This window comes from Macrotis lagotis, chromosome 2 (assembly GCF_037893015.1).
Source record: "Macrotis lagotis isolate mMagLag1 chromosome 2, bilby.v1.9.chrom.fasta, whole genome shotgun sequence".
NCBI classification, from domain to species: domain Eukaryota; kingdom Metazoa; phylum Chordata; class Mammalia; order Peramelemorphia; family Peramelidae; genus Macrotis; species Macrotis lagotis.
Window position 1 is genome coordinate 335,413,870 of NC_133659.1, and position 21,017 is coordinate 335,434,886.

Sequence of the window (21,017 nt, forward strand, 5' to 3'; positions counted from 1 at the left end):
TTTCAAAGTCTTTTTTGAGCTCTGTCATAGCCTGAGCACAATTTCTGTTTTTCTTGGAGTCTTTAGATGCAGGAGCTTGTGCTTCCTCATCTTCAGACTGAGTATTTTGATCCTTCTTGGGCTCACAGGCAAAGGCAAACTATTTCTCAATGGTGTTCCTCTTGTTTCTCTGCTTGCTCATTTTCCCAGCCTGAGCCTGTTTTGGGGGTGCTTCCTGAGCTTTTGGGACACTCCCACAAGGATCTCAGTGTGTGAGGTTCTGTCCTCCCTCCTGGTCTGTGAATGACCATAAGCACCCCTCTCTGCCATGGGGCTGAGGTGGGATGGGGGGGCCCTGCTGTTCTATGGGGGGGGGCTAGACTGCGATCAGGATCTGAATGTGGTCAGAACCCCAGTGTCCTGTTCCAGGGGCAGAGCTAGGCAGGTTTAATGGGCTCATGCCCTGGGGGCTCCTGCTTACTGGCTCTGCCTGCTTCTGTTTCCTGGATTTGGGCTGCCTTGGCTACTGCTCACTGTGTACCCTGAGGGCTAGGATTCATGTGCTCCCTCTGGCAGAGGTCCCCCGCTGTTCCCCCACTTTGTGCACGGTGCTCCCCGGGGCCTAGGTCAGGAAACTCCCCCGCTGCTGTGAGCCAGGGCTCCCAGTACCCTGGGGCTGCCTCCGGGAGGCTGAAGTTTTTTCGCTCAGGCAGGCCACCCCTCTGACGGGCTGCGCCTCCAACCCTGGGGAGCAGAGCCTTTCTGCTCTTTTCCAGGTTACCTTGAGTAGGAGAACTGCCTCATTGGGTCCCTCTGTGGGTTCTGTCTCTCGAAATTTTAGTTAGAGTCCTTAGTTTAGAAGTTTTATGAGAGAGCGCCTAAGAAAGGATCCTCTCTAGTCACCATCTTGGCTCCACCCCCCGGGCTTCAATTCTTGAGGAGATAAGAGACAGAGAAGAGGGAATTTCTCAAGCATTTCCTTGCTCTGACCCAGGCAGACATACAGATAGAAACATAAGAGAGCATCCTGACCTTAACAGGGTTTGCATTCTAATGGGAAAGATAGTTCCTCCAGGGAACTGGAGAGCAGGGAGGGAGGCCAGACTAGGCCAGGCTTCTGGGGAGGAGGGGGAAGTGTACATAGAGGAAGAGCAGACTTGGCAATAAGCTGAGCTCCTCTGTCCCCACACCCAGCACTCCTCTGCCATCTAGACACCTTCCTCTCCATCTCTGTAGGGTAGATGCCTGGCTCCTGATCACAAAGCTGGTGCCTCTAAAGCTAGGGTGCCTCAGGGTGGCTGGGCCTTATATATGTCATAAATGTCTCTGAGCTGAAGGAATCCTTCTTCAAAGGGGAAACTCCTAAGGACTGATCTGGAAAAAGGAGGTCTTGCAATGGAGCAGACGGGGGAAGATTGAGATCTTAGATAAGGGGGCTTCAAGGGCTTTAGTCCAAGGCATTCATTGTGGAAACTGAGGACCAGAAAGGCCAAGAGTAAGGATCAATATGCCCAAGAACCTTCTGACTTCCCATCCAGACCTTCATTCTACTTCCCTTGCTGGGCAGGAGGCAGAAAAGACACCTTGGTAGAAAGCAGGGAGGCACATGAGCTGGTATGGAAGGAGAGGAAAGACTGGCCAGGGCTTCCCTTTGGACTCCTTTTTTTTCCCTGAAGTTCTGTAAAGATTTCCTCGAACATGCCTCGATTTATTTTTCTTAGGAAAGTGGATACTCGAAGGCTGTATTATGTTTGTTTGCCTCATGTCTGGATTTCCATCAGACTCTAACCTCTAAAGAGTTTGGGGTCTTCTCAGACTTCCCAAGAACAATTCCCATGTGGGGTTCTGAGGGTCTGTTTTGCCCTTCTTTCTTATTTACCCTCACCCCATCTCTTTCCCTCTTGTAGTAAGACAGGAACAGGAAGGATTACTGTGTGTGTGTGTGTGTGTGTGTGTGTGTGTGTGTGTTGTAAGGGCAGTGTTGAGGAGGGGAAGAGTATCTAACATTTGGTGAAATCCTTCCCTAGAATGATTAGGTAGATATAAGGCCTAGGCTCTTGTTCCAGGCTAGGAACTTGCCAGGTGCTTTTGGAAGACACTTTAGACCTCAGCTTCCTTGTCTATAAAATGGGAAGAATACCTCACAAGGCTTAAAGGTTAAATGTGATAAAGAACATGAAAGAAGTTTGTGGTGTTCTCTAAGGCCCCTCCAGCTTTTCCCTATTCTGAGATCTTTCCCAGATCTGCCATTCCCTGTTCTGGGGACCCTCACCTTTGATTATGACATTCTCTATTCTAAGGCCACAAAATTACAGATTTTAAGAGTTGGCAGAAGACAACCCATAAAGGAAGGAGTGACCACTCTGATACCAAATAAGTGCTCACAGAATCACAGAGAGTTAAAGGCATCCTATTTTCCCCCTCTAACCTTGTCTCACCTCTCTCATTTCCTATGATCTTTCAGATCTCATAGACCATGGCTTAGTCTTATCTCTCAGTTCTTTAGGACCCAAGGATGTAGTTCCTCTGGGCCATGTGATGCAAGCTCATCCAGTTATGGAGATGTTCTCTTTTTAATCTCCTTATGTTCCTGGGCAGCAGCTACACAAGTAGCTTTTGCTCTCTCCCTTCCAGGGAAAATGGCATTTTTTTGAAGAGAAAAGAAGGGGAAATGTATTTAATAGCTTGAACTTTAGCTTTGATGTTAGTTATCTTCATCCCATTCAGCTCCTGCAAAGGTCTGACTTCTTTTTTGGTCACTTTTCTCTGGTTGTCCTTAGTTTCCCTCAACAAACAGCTTTAGTTTATTGTGAGCTTTTAGAGTTATTGACACTATTGATATAGAACCATGTCATTCTCTTGTATTCCTTTAGTGTGACCTGCCTTGCTTCCATCTTTTCCTCTTTTTCTTCCTCTTCCTTTTCTTCCTCCTCCTCCTCCTTTCTAGTCCTTCCTTTTTCTATTGGTTGAGGATTTCTCTGGATATCCATCTTCAGACAGGTCCCACTTTTTCCTCTCATTAGAATTGTTTCCCTTTGTATCTTTAGATTTCATTCCTAAGTATCTCCCCTTTTGGACTGACTCTCTCTGAAGCACTTTAGAATGTAGCTCCTACCTGCCTTTTCTCTGATCCCGATGATATCTGCTGGGTGCCAGTCAGACTATGCCCAGACTTCCTATTCTCTATCACAGACTCTAGGATGGAAAGCGACTTTCCCTTAAGATCACTTCCTCTCATTTTTTCCATCTAAGTAACCAGTTCTTCCTTGTCAAACAGAGCACAGGGGATGCCTACATGTTATCCCTTGATCTTGCAATGAGACCAGAGAGCCATCATTTGTGGTCCCATATTTTCTTTGGAACATTTCCTCAAATTTGAAGACATCTTTGGTAACAAACATGCTGTAGTTTTTCTACTCCCCTTTGGCATCTCTCTATTTTCCTTTGTATCCTGTTATTCTGATTCTCCTGTGTTTCACAGACAACCAGTACCACTGGGTGACAAGCAAAGGGAGGGCAAGTACATCACTGCTGTTGGTTGGTTGGTTGGTTGGTTCTTGTCCTTCATTATCAAAGAAGACCAAAATGTATGTTAGAGACAATTTAGAGTGTGTTTGACCAAGGCTGATCAGACCAATATGAATTCAGAATGGTCTACCATAGGTCAATGTGGATTGTCAAATATGTCAAAGTTGAACAAACTTACTTCTCTATCATGAAGTCTTATTCTGTCATAATATAAGGTCATAGGTTAACACGGAAAATAGATTCAGAGCCAGAAGGGACCTTAGAGACCCCTTCATATTAGAAAAATGGCATCTGAGGCCCTGAAAATCAAAGTGACTTGCCCAGAGTCACACAGTTGATGAATTTATAAGGGAGGATTCGAACCCTAGTCTTCCTGACCCCAAGTTCATTACTTTCTCCACTGTGTTCTGTTTCATGTAAACATGGAAGTCATCTTACTGGGGCAAGGGAAGATTTTACCACTATATCATGTTCTTATTAAATTAAATTAAATTAAATATTTTTTTAAAAAGGTCAATCAATCCTAGATACAGTGGAATCCTTTATTCCCTGCACTAGTTCCAATCAATTGGGTGCCTCTGCCTAGGTGATTTAGTAGTGAATACATGTTCTCATGATTTTGTCAAACATACCCTTTTAGTGACTGTGAACCATTTTCATAATTGTAGAGATGAGAAAACATGTTTATGGTGTCTTTTTATCACCTTTAAAAAAGTCTATGATCTTTTCTTTGAGGGCAACATTCTTCTCTTTGAACAGTCATGAAAATCATTCCTCTAGGGTCATATGACCAACAAAATGGAGGCCTAGAGATTTTCTCTGATCCTCAGAAGCTCTCAAACCTTTCCAAAAATAGAAAGCATACACAATAGATAAGGCAGATTTAGTAGTCTCACTGGTTAGGACACCAAGAATCTAAAGTTAAAAAAAAGAATTAATAACAGAGAAAGGTGATATTCCCTTCCCTTTACAATGCTCATTCAGTATCCCACTGCCACCAGGCTGGGGTAACAGGGGTACATAATCCAGTCCACAGAATTGCAAGTAGCACTTGACTGTACACCTACCCTTCCACTCTTCCTAAAAGTGACTTGGAAATCCAAAAGGCAGGAGGCTGCACAATAGAGCTCCATGCCACATCAGAGCTCAGCAAGAGAAAAGGGGAAGAAGGAACAAGTGGCACATGTGTGGGGGCAGGGGGTACTCTACTAAGCCCAATAGAAAGGCAACTGGCATCAGTTATAGTCCCCAAAAAGCCACTTGGAGCAGAAACATAAGCCAGTAAACCATGAACTGCCCAAGGTGGGAGGAGATCGAGAAGGATTTGAGGTCTAGACTCATTTAATATTGATTACCATTTGATGATCAATAAAAAACACATATTGAAGGGGAAAACCGAGTGCTTCATGCTCTTCCACATAACAGTTATCATTTCCTCTAAGCTTTACTCCAATTCTGCTCCTCTCCAGACTAAACAGTCCTGGTTCCATCACTGGAGGAACATTTTTATGGTATAATCCCTAGTCTCTTCACCATCCTGATTGCTCTCTTTGGATCCTCCCAAAGTTATTATGCCCTTTCCAAAATGTAGTGTTGATAGTGGAACACCACATGACCTGCCTGCAAATGACAGCCCCCCAGCCCAGGTCTCTCTCCCCTTTAGGTTTTTGGGCTGTGTGTCTCTCAATGGAGCCCTGATCACATGAGCTGCCTTGGCTGAGCTGACCCTGGGTCTGAACCTTGGCTCTGTCACACATCTTTGTGTGACTCCCTTTCCTTCTTGTTTCCTTAATCTCCTGATCTGTAAAACTGGGGAAGGCCTCATTTGTCCATCTCTCTCAGAGAAGGACCTGAAAAACTCATTTTCACTGAGATAAATTCAATTATGGAATGAGGTCTAAGGGACCTTGGAGATCTTCTCATCCTACACCCTCATTTTACAAAGGAAGATCTGAGATGTTGCAAGGTGAAGTGATTGGGAATAATGAATGACAGAGCTAACTTTTAAACCCAGGTCCTTTCATTCCAAGTCCAATCTGTTGTCTACAATACAAAGTGAATGGGAAAGTTATTCTGGATGAATGGAACAATGTGACCAATAGCAGAGTGGTAGTAAAGTACAAGTATCACGGGGTGGCTAGGTGGCACAGTGGATAGGGCACCAGCCCTGGAGTCAGGAGTACCTGAGTTCAAATCCGGCCTCAGACACTTAATAATTACCTAGCTGTGTAGCCTTGGGCAAACCACTTAACCCCATTGCCTTGCAAAATCCTAAAAAAAAAAAAAGTACAAGCATCACCATCACCATAAAATATCTGACATTTCTGGCTCATATTGGCAAGATCTTTTAAAGCTAAAACAACCCTTTGCATGCCTCATCCCATTAGTGACTGTCTCAGAGGGATTAAGAGATGTTACTTGTTGTAATAGAAAGATCATTGCATTGGAAATCAGGAAATCTTGATTCAAATCCCGACTTTGCCCAGATATTAGTTTCATGATGCTGAACATGGAGAGTGATTGTATCCAACCAGATCCACCATGAGAAAATCTGCAGTAGAAGGGACATTGATTTTCCAGATTGTCCTTCACTTCTATGGATATGCATTCTCAATCACTTATTCTCTCTTTTGTTTCTTTAATAAGATCTGCCACTATGGATTCATGTTTTTCTATTCTTTCACATTTTTTTTTTGCTGCTGTGATATTAGATTCTTGCTGGCCCAAGATCTTAGATTCTGCTTTTATAATTTCCATTTCTTATTAAACCATTCAGGAATATACTTCTGTATACGACTGTGTTTCATTCTTTCTTGGAAACCCTTAAGATCCTCTGCCTCAACAAATGTTGATTCATTGTCCTTTGTCTTACAATATTTATTAATAGATGTCTAGACTCTTACCTGATCTGGAGGCCAATAGTCCTTTCTATTATTAGCATCTACCCTGTTAGTTTATGTACTTCTTATGAAAACCTTTTAACTGAGTTCTTTTCTTTCTGAGATTCTTTGGTAATTTTAGTTTCTTTCTATCACTCACTTTTTGACTCTTCCCTTTTGACGAGTTTTGGTTTGATATAAGGGGCAGCCAGGTAGCACAGAGAAAGAGAGCACTGAATCTGGAATCAGAAAGATTATCTTCCTGAGTTCAAACCTGGCCTTAGATACTTATTAACTGTTGTGACCCTGGGAAAGTCACTTAACCCTCTTTGCCTTAGTTCCTCATCTGTAAAATGAGTTGGAGAAGGAAATGACAAAACTCTTCAGCATCTCTACCAAGGAAAACCACCAATGAAGTCACAGAATAACCAAAGTGACTGAACAATGACAACAAAAAAGAAAAGATTCCCTAAACCGAGAACTGCCCCAAAGGGAAATGTGTGACCTGAGGAGTGAGTGGGTTCCTCTAGAGGTCTCCAGATAAAGGTTGGATGAGCTCTAGTTGAGAGTAGTATAGAAAGGTATTAGACAAAATTAACTCTGAGCTCTCTCCCTTCCAACTGTGTGATGCCGATGATTTGTAAAGGTGCTTATCATATACAGGGGCATTTGGTAACTGAATACAAGCTTTAATGGTGAAGGATCCATAGGGGTTGTTGTGGTAGGATAGAGGAGTCCTTCTCTTGTGTTTGTGAAGTCCCACTTCTCTGCTGCCCCTTGATAAATTGTTGTGCAGTGGATCAAATGAGACAGCAGGTACTTAATAAATGCTTATTCCCTTCCCTTTCTCCAATGGTAATGATATAAAGTGATCATAACCCATGCTCTTTTAGGATGTACAGAGACCTTTCATCACCGATTCCCCCTCATTTTATGAGTGAAGAAATTAAAAGTCAAATCCCTTGCCCAAGTCACACAGTTCTCAAGGGTCCCCATTGCTCAGGTGTGCAGGCAGTGGGCATAGGCACTAAGCCCTTTGATGACAACACCTCTTCTTTTCCTCCCCATGTGTTTTCTTTGTTACAGATATAGATGAATGTGAAAATGACTACTACAATGGGGGCTGTGTCCACGAATGCATCAACATCCCAGGAAACTATAGATGCACCTGCTATGATGGCTTCATGCTGGCTCATGATGGTCACAACTGCTTGGGTGAGTTCAAGTGGCTGAGGAAGAATCCTCCAGCTAGGCAAATGCTTTGGGGGTCTACACGGCCTCCCTGGGACTCAAGGAATCATCATCAGTAATTATAATATCATATCATTTGACAGATAGGTGATAGCATTAGCATGTAAAATAAGGTTTGTCCAGTCTTTTTTTAAAAGATTTTATTTATTTTGAGTTTTATAATTTTCCCCCTAATCTTACTTCCCTCCCCCCACCCCCCACAGAAGGCAATTTGCCAGTCTTTACATTGTTTCCATGGTATACATTGATCCAAATTGAATGTGATGAGAGAGAAATCACATCCTTAAGGAAGAAATATAAAGCATAAGAGATAGCAAGATCAGACAATAAGATATCAGGTTTTTTTTTTCTAATTTAAAGGTAATAGTCCTTGGTTTTTGTTCAAACTCTACAGTTCTTTCTCTGGGTACAGATGGTATTCTCCATTGAAGACAGCCCCAAATTATCCCTGATTGTTGCACTGGTGGAATGAGTGAGTCCATCAAGGTGGATCATCGCCCTCATGTTGCTGTTAGGGTGGACAGTGTTTTGCTGGTTCTGCTCATCTTGCTTAGCATCAGTTCATGCAAATCCTTCCAGGCTTCCCTGAATTCCCATCCCTCCTGGTTTCTAATAGAACAATAGTGTTTCATGACATATATATATATATATATATATACCACAGTTTGCTAAGCCATTCCCCAGTTGAAGTTGTCCTTCATTCTTAAAGATGACCATGACATGGGGTGGCTAGGTGGCACAGTGGATAAAGCACTGGCCCTGGAGTCAGGAGTACCTGGGTTCAAGTCCAGGCTGAGACACTTAATAATTACCTAGCTGTGTGCAAGCCACTTAACCCCATTTGCCTTGCAAAATCCTAAAAATCCTAAAAAAAACCCAACAACAAAAAAAAAGATGACCATGACATCAAGAAGGTGATGCCATGACAAGCACATGAATTGAATTTGAGTGAGGGGGTGCTATGCTCAGGCACCAGCCTCATTTTCTCCTCCAGACCACCTGGGTCCAGTGGCCAGAGATGAATCTGGATGACTGGAGATGGTCCTGCATGCAAGGCAATCAGGGTTAAGTGATTTGCCCAGGGTCACCCAGCTAGTTAGTGTCAAGTGTCTGAAGTTGGATTCAAACTCAGGTCCTCCTGACTCCAAGGACAGTGCTCTTTCCACTGTGCCACCTAGCTGCCCTAGTGAATGATGTCATCAGCCAAGAGGGACCTTAGGATAAAGAAAAATCAGAGTTGGGATGGACTTTAGAACAGGGAGTGTCAGAGAGAGGAGAGATCTTAGAACATGGAAGGTCAGAGTTAGGAAGAGCCTTAAAACACTGGATGGTGCAGGAAGAGTCAGAGTGGAGAGGGACCAAAGAACCGATCTTTTTGACCAACTACTTCATTTTAAAAGTAGGCAGTGGAAGCCTAGAGCATAGAATGGACTTATCTAAATTTGTCCCAGAAGTAGTGGCAGAGATGATTCAAAACATATTAAAATCTAGAGAGTGAAAAACCTTCTCCTCTTTGGCTGGTGAATAGTGGCTGCTGTTCCTGGTTGGCAGAACATCCTGGTTCATATTGTGGAGGCAGAAGGTGGCTCCCCAGTGGTTCTACACTTGATCCTGACTCATTGCCTTCAGTGTTTTCTCCAGTTGTTCATGGCAGGATGAAGAAACTTAAGAGAAAATGTTATTTTTCCTAAGAGAAGCTCAAAGGTTGAGAGCTCCCTCCAATTCTGGGAGGTCACCACCTCTAAGCAAACTAGAAGAAACTTCACTTGATAACCATCGGATAGAGATGGATTTACTTTATTCTTTTTGCCCCCTCAGAGCAGAACTAGAATGTTCAGAGAGATGCAGTTAGGCTTAATTTAAGGGAAAAAAGTAGAAAGTCTCTGACTCTCAACGCATGCTGGTTTCCTTTCTCATGACATAAAAGAGCATCTGTAAGATGGTTCCCTATGCCCAGCATCAGGGTACTCATCCCTCCCAACTGGCAGATTTCTGCTGCTTCAAAGGTGCGAGCTATTCCATTTTGCACTCCTAGAAAAGAAAGGACAAAGAATGTACAGATTTGGAACCAAAAGACTCAAGAAATCCTGGATGGGGTTCTGACTGTCACTATCACCAGCTGGGTGACTTTAGGCAAAGGATTCCCTTCTTCACCTCATTTTCATCCTCTATAAAATGAGAGGGCAGAACTACACCAAATAAGTTCCATAAACCTCTATTGGTTGTCTGAGATATCAAGAGGAAACATGACTCAGCCCTTGCCCTCAAGGAACTTAGAGTCATGGACCTAGAAAAGATGATGAGAAAGCTAGGAGCAAAGGAAAGAGCCTGACAGAGTGTCCTGGGGATATTGGAGATGGGAGAGAATATTTGTATATTAGGAGGAGGAAGGAATCAGGGAATCCTGGCTCAAGAGTATAGAATCTGGCCCAAGGCTAGGCCTTGAGGAGAGAATAGTTGTAGATGAGGGAATAATCTTTAATAATGGTTCCATTTTCAACACTTGTAGGGATCTTAGAAGTTCTACATCCAACTCTGCCTCCTTTTCTTTATAGATGAGGAGACTGAGGCCCAGAAAGTTAGTGACTTGTCCCAGATTACAGATGTGACTGAGAGAGAATTTGAACCCAGGCCTTTGACTCAGAATTCAGATCATCAATTCAATCAGTTGCTCAGTCTGAAAAGTATTTCCAAAGGTTTAAGGCTAATTTTTTTCAGCTTCTCCCTTTTTCTCTAGTAAAGTGATTAGCATTTTCTCTGGGTTTAATAGCTGGACAATACATTTGTCCTGGAAAGGGACAAGGGGATCCCCTTGATGGGGGTAGGGGGGGAGGGAGAAGTCAGACTCTCTCTCCAATCCACATTTTTATTGAGGGAATTTCTCACATAGAACTGAAAATGAACCTGTGGAGAATCAAACTGTCAATGAACTGATTTTTCAACTAAGAACAAATGGGAGTAAGAGAGGGGCCCTTTGGAAAACAAACAATAAATAGGGGAGACAAGTGATAGTTGTTTAACCTGATACAATGAGATGGTTTTTGCATCTTCAACGAAAATCAGGGCTGGGTGTGTTTCTCTCTTCCCCTCAAAGCACCAGAGACTTGGAGTTCACTTGTCCAGAGTGGTCTTATGCTTGGCTCCTGTCATTCATTGATTGGGAAAGAGCTTCCTCCAGCCCCTTCCCCTAAGGATACCTCAGGGGCCTCTAATCTTTCTCTGTTGGTTCTTAGTTGGCTGTGGGCAGCAGGTCTTGAAGTGCAGCCACAGTCATCTCCCTGTAACCTCTGTGAGGGCACAAGCCCTATCCTATCACTGTACCTCACCAGACAGTTGGGGTTCATGTCATTGTCTCCCTGCTAGACTAGAAGTTCTATGAAAATGGGGAATCAAAGTCACTCTTATTCTGACAGAATCACAAACATAGAATTTTAGAAGTTTAAAGCTGGAAGGGCCCCTAAAAAGAGCAGAGGATCTTGGATTTCATGAGCTTGCTTCCTGTGTGTCTTGAGATAAGACCCTTTCCCTTTCTGGCCTCATTTCCCTCATCTCTAAAATGATGAGGAGGTTGGACCAGCCCAGCCCTCAGCTCTCTCCCCAAGTCCCAACACTTCCTCAGGTTACAAAAAGAATGGATAGCTTCACCATCCCCAGACCACCCTTCATGGAAGAGGGATGAGCCAACAATTGTATATTGTACATTTTTGCACTTTTTCAAAGTATTGATTGGTTGCTGATTTTGTTGTCTTCTTTTTATTTCTTTGTCTTTAAAGAAATACTATTTGCTAGATGGTATGAGTCTCTGGAAGGGGAAAAGGAAAAGAATCTGAGAAAAATGAGGATGTAAAAAACAAAAGGTATCAGTAAATTAAAAATAAAAGAGTAGAAACCTCAGGAAAATAATTCCCATTCAAGGATCAAACTGGATAAAGGGAGCAGCTAGATTGTGAAGTGGACAGAGCACCGGCCCTGGAATCAGGAGGACCTGAGTTCAAAGCCAGCTTCAGACACTTAATAATTGCCTAGCTTTGTGACCTTGGGCAAGTCACTTAACCCCATTGTCTAATATAAAAAAGAAAAAACTAAAAAACAACTGGATAAAGGATGGTGAGTGTTGGGGGTAGGTACTAAGACTGAGGGAGAACCTCATGTCTGACCTGTTAGTGCTGACAGCAGCTTTGGAGGTACAGAACTCAGCCAGGCCTAGCCCATTGGCCTACCTTTGTTTGTGAGTAGGATAACTCTGAGTATTCTGGGTTTGGTTAGTCACTTGGTTAATCCTTTCTAAGCTCTACCCAAATAACTAGAAAGTCAGCAGAACCCTCAACCCCAACATCCCATTACCTTCTGTCTGGGGCTCTGTGCCAGTCTGGTCAGTGGAGGAGCTGCTCAAACCCCCAGAAGTCAAATGTCTCCTTCTCTTTCTTCCTTCATCCTGCTTCCCATCCCCTTCCCCATGAGTGGCTTCCTGCCCACTGTAGGGAAGGAGCTTGGGCTTGAGGGATAACATCAGCACCCTAGCTATCAGGATCTGCTTTCTTCTTAAAAGGAATTTGTGAGATTCCAGAAACAAAGAAGCTCAGAGCAGGAGGGGCCTCAATGGCCAGCAAGACCAACTGGAATAAAAATTTCTTCAACCTCCAGTGAGAGGGAATCAACCCAGTCATCCAGCTATCTAGACATGGGTAAAGCATAGACCATGAGCCAATGGAAGTTCTGGGCAGACAGAGACAAAACAAAGCAAAAGTTAATCCCTGTCCTCAAGAAACTCTTATTTCTATGTGCATGCAAATATACAAACAGGAAATGTAGACCAAGATATATGAGGAAATTGAGGCAGGCTGAAGTCAGGAGGTGGAAAAGTTGGGCCAGCCTGTGGTTGAACCCTACTAAAATGTAACTGAGAAAGATTTAATAAAAATAAAGAAAAGTACAATAGAACATTGATAATGTGACTGTGGTTTTCTAAATCAAAATGCTTCCAGCAAGGATCCATATGAACTGTGCCATGGATTTGCATGTGATACCACTGGTAAATAAGGCAGAATTTCAGTTGAACTTGGAAGGCAGCTAGGGAGTCTAAGGACAGAGGTGAAGGGGGCACAACCTGTCAAGGGAACAGAGATTGAAGCTGACATGTTGGGTCTGAGGAACAGGAGAGGCTAATTTGGCTCAAACATGTGAAAATTATTCCTCCACAGTTGGCCTCAAAGGCTTGACTGGGAGGGTGAAATCCATCCTAGAATCAATAAGGGACCTGAGGGTAAACATCAGATCTGAGCTTTAGGGATGTTGCTTTGGTGTCTATGTGGGAGATGGGTTGGAGAGGAGAGAGACCAAAGCTGGGCGAGCAATTAGGAAACCATTGCAATAGTCCAGGTAGACAGTGATGACATGTGGACCATGGATCGGGGTCATGTTGGTGGAGAGCAGACAGACTGAGAGATGTTGTGGAGAGAGACCCAAAGAAACTTTACATCTGCTGATGAACTTCAGAGTTTCTTTCCTCTCCCTGTAACTTCAGAATCACAGACACTCCACATCAGAAGGGGACTCAGTGCAGGCCTCATTTAACCCATCCCAAAGTAGGGAGTTAAAGGACAATGTACCCAACCACTGCTTGCACAGCACTAGTGATGGAAAACTCAGTGTATGCTGAAGCTTCCTGTATCTCTCAATGGCATAGTCCTTCTTGTTAGACAGAAATCACCTTCTCAGTCTCTTCTGTGTACTCCTTCCTTAGGAACTAATAATAACTAACATTTAGGTAGCACTACTAGGGCCCACTGTATTCTATGCTAAGCATTTTACAAATATCTCATTTGATCCTCACAATAACCCTGAGAGGTAGATGCAATTACTATCTTCATACTATAAATGAGAAGACTGAGGCAAACAGAGGTGAAGTGACCTATCCAGGGACACATAGCTAGTTAGTATTTGAGGCTAGATTTGAACTCAGGTCTTCCTGACTCCAAGCCTAGCCTTCTATCTACTGCAGTGCCCCCTTGTTCCCTCTTCTACAAGACAGCAGAAGGCCATGTCCTACCCTTAACTATGTGCAAGGAGACCCCTGCAGATACAAATACAAGGGGCTCCCATATTATTAAAGGCTGGGCAGGGAGGACCCATGAGAGGGCCAGGCAGCTTCTCTTCTGGTCCTTTAACTGATTCTCATAGAGTGGGACCATAGTCCTCTTCTTGTCAGTAACAATCATTGTTAAGTGCCATATACTAGTTTTATATAAGGACAAAAGTCGGTCACTATACATAAAGAGCTCTTCGTCTAAAGGAGGGAACAATCATGTACAAATGAGATACATGGGAGATGATAACCCATGGGAAAGCATGAGCATTGTGATGGTAGCTTCTTAGAGAAGGTGGTATTGTAGCTTGGATAGGAAAGAATCCAGGGAAAGCAGGAGGCTGAGGGGGGGGGGGGAGGGAAGAAGATTCCTGTAGGGGCCACAGCTGGGGAAATGCCCAGAGTCAGGAGATGGAGTCTTGTTCTAGGAATAACAAGAAGAATGTTTGGGGGTGGGGAGGGAAGAAGGAGCTTGATGTAAGGTAGAAGAAGACTGCAAATGAGGGAAGGGGTCAGACTCTGGAGCTTCTTGTGACTCAGATTCTCTGACCTCTGGACCCTAGATGGTGGGACTCTCCCATCTCTTGCTCTGGATGCTCTAAGGTTGAGTTGGGGAAGAGGCGAGCATTTCAAGAGTGTGAGGGAGTTGCTCCCCCTACTCCCCAGATGCTGAATGTCAACCAGTTGTAGCTCTAATTAATTTAAGATTGCATCATCACGGTCATGATTAAAGAGCCCAGTGGCCTCTGCCTTCCTTTTGAAGCACATTTCCTTGGCTCTCAGGGGACAGCTGGAGGCAACGTGCTGTTTGTCGAACCTCCTGAATGAAGGCTGCAATTGCCCATGTTTATTTTTCTTTATACTTAGACAGTTCAGATCAGTTCCCTGTGGAGGGAAGGAGAAACATGGAGCATTTTTAATGTGGAACTAAACAATCCTTTGAGGTCACACGCTCTGTAAACAGCTGGCGTTTTTACCAGGCACTTGAAAGATTCCTTCCTGTTTTCTTATTTATCAGCCTCATTCCTTCCCCGACAGCCTACGCTTTTGGTCCTCTTTGGGCTGTGCAGGTGAGTCTGGCTCTTCAAGGCCAAGCCAGCCAAGTACGGGCACTGGTGAGTTCCACCATGTTGGAAAGGCTTTACCAGGGGCCTTGGGGGGGGGTTGGTCTGTCTGTCTGTCACTTCAGTCTTGCCATGGGGGACTGGTTCTCAAATAATGAATTGTTTTGGCAATGTTGATTATCATTTTGGACTACCTGTCTGCAACCTTTGGTAGAGCCTTCCGAACTCCTATTGGACTGATAAGTCACAGTTGAACACAACATAAATGCCAACCCCTACATCATAACATTACTGATCCTCTTTGAAAACAAATGACAAACAACATTCTGGCAAAGGTGAAGAGAAGGTTTCTAAGTGATGAATTGTTTTGGCAAAGGAAGGGAAAAAGGGGGGAAGGGAGGGAGGCCTACCAGATATCAGGTACTATGCTGAGCCCTTGACAAATGTTATTTCATTTGATTCTCACAACAGTTCTGGTATGTGGGTACTATAATTATCTCCATATTAAGGATCAGAAAACTGAGGCAAACAGGGGTGAAGTAACTTGCCCAGGGTCACATGTCTGAGGCCAGATTTGAACTCAGATTTCTCTGATCCCAGGACCAGTCCTTTCTCTGCTGCATCATCTGGCCACTTTCCTAGTAAAGACCTGTCTTTGAATCTTGATTCCTCTATCTTCACTTCTCCAATCTAGCCATCCCCAGTGACTTCAACTGATCCATATGGCACATGGCCCCATCTGAGTCTCCTCCTGCCTTCTGGGCCTCTCCTAAATGTTCTTTGTTGGATTATCATTCCTATTCCATTGCCTCATTGTGGATAGTACTCAAGGCTCTTTCCTGGGCCCCTTCTCTTTCTTTATTAGTCAATCTAATATAGATAGGAGCTAAGGACTGGGAATTTAAAGAAAGGCAAAAACAGTCCCTGCTTCCAAGAAGTCTAGAGTTACAGTCTAATGGTGGTAATGGTGATGGGGTAAACAAGAGATCTTGGTGAGCCTCCATCTTCATCTCTAGCCCTAAATCAGTTCCCACTGATTCAGTTGTTCTCTCTAGGTAGCCTAATCCAAAGCGATGGCACAGGCATTTATTAAGAAGCATAAATTAAGCATCTACTCTATGGTCAGGCACTGAATTACGTACTGGAGAGATAAAGACAAAAGACAATCCTTCCTCTCAAGGAGTATGGTCTCATGAAGGAGGCAACATGCCAACAGCCATGTACAAACAAGGTGTATTCAGGATCAACTGAGCACAGTCTCAAAAGAAAGATATTACCAGGGACTGGCAAAGGCTTCTCCTAGAAGGTAAACTTCAGAGTGAGATTCAAAGAAAGTCAGAAAATGGAGATGAGAGAGAGTCCCAGGAACGGGAGACAGCCAGTGAGGATGCTCAGAGTTATGTATACTTTATTTTTTTTTCCTTAAGGATATGAGTTCTCTCTTATCACATTCAACTTAGATGACTGTATACCATAGAAACAATGTAAAGACTAACCAACTGCCTTCTGTGGGGGGGGTGGGGGGAGAGGGGGAGCAAGATTAGGGGGGAAATAAATAAATTTTTTAAAAAGAATGCTCAGAGTTAGAGATGGGAGGAGCAACAAGGGAGAGAGTATCACTACATCACAGTGAGTGGAGGGAGGAAGGGGTAAGAAGGGGAACAGAAGAGTTTATATTTGATCTTGAAAGCAATAGGTGACAGCCCCTGGAAGTTAACTGAATTGGGGGAGGAGTGTGGCATGGTTCAGTTTGACAGAGGAGTGGAGGATGGACTAGTTTCTCTCCTAGTCCAGCAGGTTATTTCAGTAGTCCAGGTGTGAGGTGATGGAGACCTGCACCAGAGTAGTGGTAGTGCTACCCAGGAAAGGGAATGAGAACTAGTGGGGATGGACAGATAAAATGAGGGTTTGTAGAAGAGTGGGGAGACATGGACATGTTTGGGAAACCAGTAGACAGGAAGAGATTAAAGGCGAGGGGTAAAGAGAGGGGAGCTGATAGAAGAGGCAGGAGAAGACAGGATGGAATGGAATCACTTTGGGTATGTGAGAGGTTTGCTCTCATAAGAAGAAAGGTCACCTATACCCAATAATGGGTTGGGAAGGGAGGAGGTAAGGGAAGAATGATATGACTTTCTCTGTGTGCAGTGGTGGATTGTGCAGAAGTAGCTTCTGGGAAATGGAAAGCTGAGGAATTGAGAGGTTAGAGTGTTTGAGATAATGTCGATATGAAGGTTGAAGTTCTCTTGTATGAAGAGTTAGAGAAGAGAGAAAGCCTGTGTGACTAAAATCATTGAAGAAGGAGAGCACCTGAGAGGTCTGTAATCAGAAAAACTAGGGCAGCTAGGTGGCACAGTGGATAGAGCACTGGCCCTGGAGTCAGGAGGACCTGAGTTCAAATTTGACCTCACACACTTAATAATTACCTAGCTGTGTGATCTTGGGCAAGTCACTCAACCCTACTGCCTAGCAACCCCAACCCCCAAAAAACCCCAAACCCAGGAAAAACTAGATGAGGTGATAAATATGGATTGATGACCTCCAAGGAGCAGAGTTTACTGAGTGTTGTTGGTGGAGACAACAGGGAGCAAGAAACAGCTTGTCCATACCCTCACCTGCCAGGACCAGTGCAGCCAGTGTTGGAAAGGGGAGTCAGGAAGCCAGCAGTGCAAGAAAATGAAGGGAGGCTTAAGGGGAAGCTAGCCGGACTCTATGCAAGATGCTCTCCTAGGACCTAAGGATATAAAGGCCAAACTGAAAACCAGTTCCTGTCCTCCAGAAGCTTACATTCTACTGGGGGACATGGCATGTTAATAGGTAACTAAATTGAGAAGTGTGTCATGATGAGGAAACAGTCACAATGAAGGGAAGCAGGAAAAACTTCCTATAGAAAGTGATTCATCTTGAGGAGAGCTAGGGTCACTAAGATGAAGATATGAAGAGGGTGGGCATTCCCAGCATGTGGGGCAGCTGTTCACAGACCTGGAATCAGGAGGGCAACTTAATTCCCCATTGTTCTTGTACATGAATAGAGTCAGGGTCATGTAGATGGAGATAAAGAGCTGGCTGAAGCCCTTGTGGCACTTCCCAGAAAGCCCCAAATACAAGCCCCAGTAGGAATACAGCCCATCCTCTGGAATTAGGATTTAGAGGCCTGGTTTATGATGCAACCTTTAATCTATACTACAGCATAGTATCATATTTAAAAGAAAATGATCCTACACTTATTTATGTCTTTTGTTTTTATATTTTTCATTTCCAAACAGATTCTTCCCCTTTTCTCTACTCAACAAGTGATTTCTTATAACAGTTATAAAAAGAAAAAAAATTAAATAAATTTACCAACACATTAACTCTGATAGCATATGCAACATTCCTCATCTCTAGACCCCCACTTCTCAAATGGAAGAAGGTACATTTTCTCAACTCTTCTCCAGGGTCAAGCTTGCTCATTAGAATTTCACAGTATCCAGTTTCTATTTCATTCTTTCCCTTGATAATGTAATCCTCATGTGTACACCGATTTGGTATTGATTCATTTATTTTCAAATGCTTTTGACTTCCAACTCTGTCATTTCTTACAGCACATTTATGACACTCTACATTGAAGTTTGCTTAGCTTTCCCCAAATGACAGATACCCATTTTGTTTCCAGCTCTTTGCTATCACAAAAGGAGTTCTGACTTCTTTGGGGTCAACGGGAACTACCTTTGTGTCTTTGACCTCCTTGGGGAATATGTATATTGTCAACATGTGGCCAGCAATTGGGCTTTCATTGTATTGAGTATATCAAGGAATATTTTGCCCTGAAGCAGTGAGGAAGGGAACCAGCCTCAGGTTCTGGGTAGCAGAGGGGGATGATTGATGGTTCTGCAACCCAGAGCCTACTGGACTAGTAGCAGAATGTGGACTGAACCATATAATTCATATCTAGGTTCCAGAGAACCAACGACTTGACCAACCAACCAGCATAAAAACAAATAAAGGGAACTGGACCTCAGTCTCCACCAACTAAGTCCACAGAGGTCTCATCAAAGGTTTTAATAGTCTTTATAACAGGAGGGATGAGGAGAAGGAGGAGGAGGAGAGATGTGGAAGGGGAGGAGAGTGAGTTCCAGATGATTATTTCTGCCAGAATTCCAGACTCTCTGAGCAGAAGGGACTTTGAAGGTGTTTAATCCAAGACCAGGCTGAAAGAGTCCTATGTGGCACTTTACCAGACCAGGTTGGATCTAGCCTTTGCTTCTCTGATTTCTTGCTTTCTGTGGAGAGTTCACGGAAGGATTCTTCATTAGTGAAGCAAACCAAGGTGCATGGATGGGCTGGGAAAGATGCCCACATGGATGTGATCAGAGCACTGGAGTGATGAAGGGATCACCTCTGGGTCCACCTACCCTGTATGTTTGAACAGCATCATCTGGGATTTCTGTCCTAGAAAGAATCCCAACACTGTGGATAAAGGAATGGTGAAGCAATGGAGAGAGCAGATTTCTAGGACCATACATATAGAAGAAAGGAAGGACATGAATATTTATCAAGCATATACTGCTTTCTGTTTTCATCCTCACAACAACCCTGGGCAGGAGGGCTTCTCATTATCCCCATTTTATCGATCTCAGGTACAGAGATCAAGGGATTTTCCCATGGTCACAAAACTCATAGTAGGATTTGAGCCCAGGTCTTCCTGACTTTAGGCCCTGCATTCTATCCACTGCAACATACCGCCTCATTCATGAGAAAAGGGAAAAAAGGAAGGAAAAAGCAGCTGGTTCTTAACTTCTTTATCACATCCCTAGTGCCCCTGGTACTAGGCTTTTTTTTTTTTGAGAAACCACACTTCAATCTCCCTTACTAATTAGGTTGCTAATTAAAGCCACCTGGATAGAACTGAGACTTCTGGCATATCTCATTGTTAGGGAGTTCAAGGACTAAAGGCATCTGGCTGAGGCATTGGTGACGTGAACAGTGTTAGCAGGGGCCTCCTTGTCATTGCTTTCTCCCTCCTGCAGGTGTCAAGGACTAGTCAAAAACAAAACAAAACAACACAGATTGTCAGAGTTGGAAGAGGACCTCCGTATCATCTGGTCCAGAGATGGGCAACAATTGGCTAATTTCACTCATCTAGCTCATGGAAGGCCAAATCAGAATACAGGTCTCAGCTCCTCTTCTTCCTCCTCTTTTCCTCTTCTTCTTCCTCCCCAACTCCTCTTCCTCCTCAGTTCCATCTCAGCTTTTTTTTTAGTTTTTTTGCAAGGCAAATGGGGGTTAAGTGGCTTGCCCAAGATCACACAGCTAGGTAATTATAACGTGTCTGAGGCCAAATTTGAACTCAGGTACTCCTGACTCCAGGGCAGGTGCTCTATCCACTGTGTCACCTAGCTGCCCTCCCCATCTCAGCTTTTTTCTTCCTCTTCTTTTTCCTCCTCCTCCTCCTCCTCCTCAGTTCCTCTTCCTCCTTCCTTCTCCTTAACTTCTCCTCTTCCTCTTCCTCCTCAGATGCTCCTTCCTCTAAGGTGGGCTCACAGCTATTCCTGCTTCACCTGGGTGCCGCTTTTCTCAAGAGCTGACCTTGGTTTGGGTGTCTGCCTACACTTCTTGTTTGGTTCATACATTAAAACCCTGAGTTTGTTCTGAGGGAACAAAGGTGAAAAATGCCCTGACTGGGGATGGGGGTAGGGATATGACCCATGTACCAATAACTGTGATCCAAGGTAGAGGGTGGTAGAGTTAAGGTGAGATCCCCCACAATGTACTCCAGAGAAATTAAGGGGGATGATTTTTAGCCAGGGGATAATGGAAAGATGTGCATCAGGGAAAACTTTCTGCAAGAAGTTGGGCTGGGTCTTGAAGAAAGAGATGGGTTTCAATGGAGACCACCTTCCAGGACGAGGACACACCACCTACACACATAGGCGGGGGAGCCCAGGATTATTAGATTGAAGTATGCTCCCTAAATCATAAACTATGCCATCAGAGTTTTTATTACCTTCTCAACTTCAAGGATTCAAGGTGGAAATGAGCTCATCTGCATTTCTGTGGCTATGATATAGAGCAATCTCGTCATGACTCTGTTGAAGATCTATAAGAGATTCCTTGGCTAGATGAGCTGGCCAGTAAGCGAGGCTCAGATAAGCTTTGTCTGGTGCTGGCCATCTCAGCAGGCCCGACCATACCTATTGCTCCCATGTCAGAGTCATTGGAAGCCCAGGGCCACCTCAACCTGCCAATGCAATG

General features: G+C 43.9%; 1 protein-coding gene across 8 annotated transcripts in view; it reads left to right on the forward strand.

Annotated features, from left to right (window-relative positions):
* The window catches only part of SCUBE1 (signal peptide, CUB domain and EGF like domain containing 1), a 228,219-nt gene that overhangs the window by 24,076 nt on the left and 183,126 nt on the right, over window positions 1-21,017 (forward strand). For all 8 annotated transcript variants that reach the window (XM_074227126.1, XM_074227127.1, XM_074227129.1 and 5 more), the window contains exon 3: window positions 7,473-7,601. In XM_074227126.1, coding sequence (XP_074083227.1) covers window positions 7,473-7,601 — 129 coding nt within the window. The remainder of the gene's footprint in view (window positions 1-7,472; window positions 7,602-21,017) is intronic.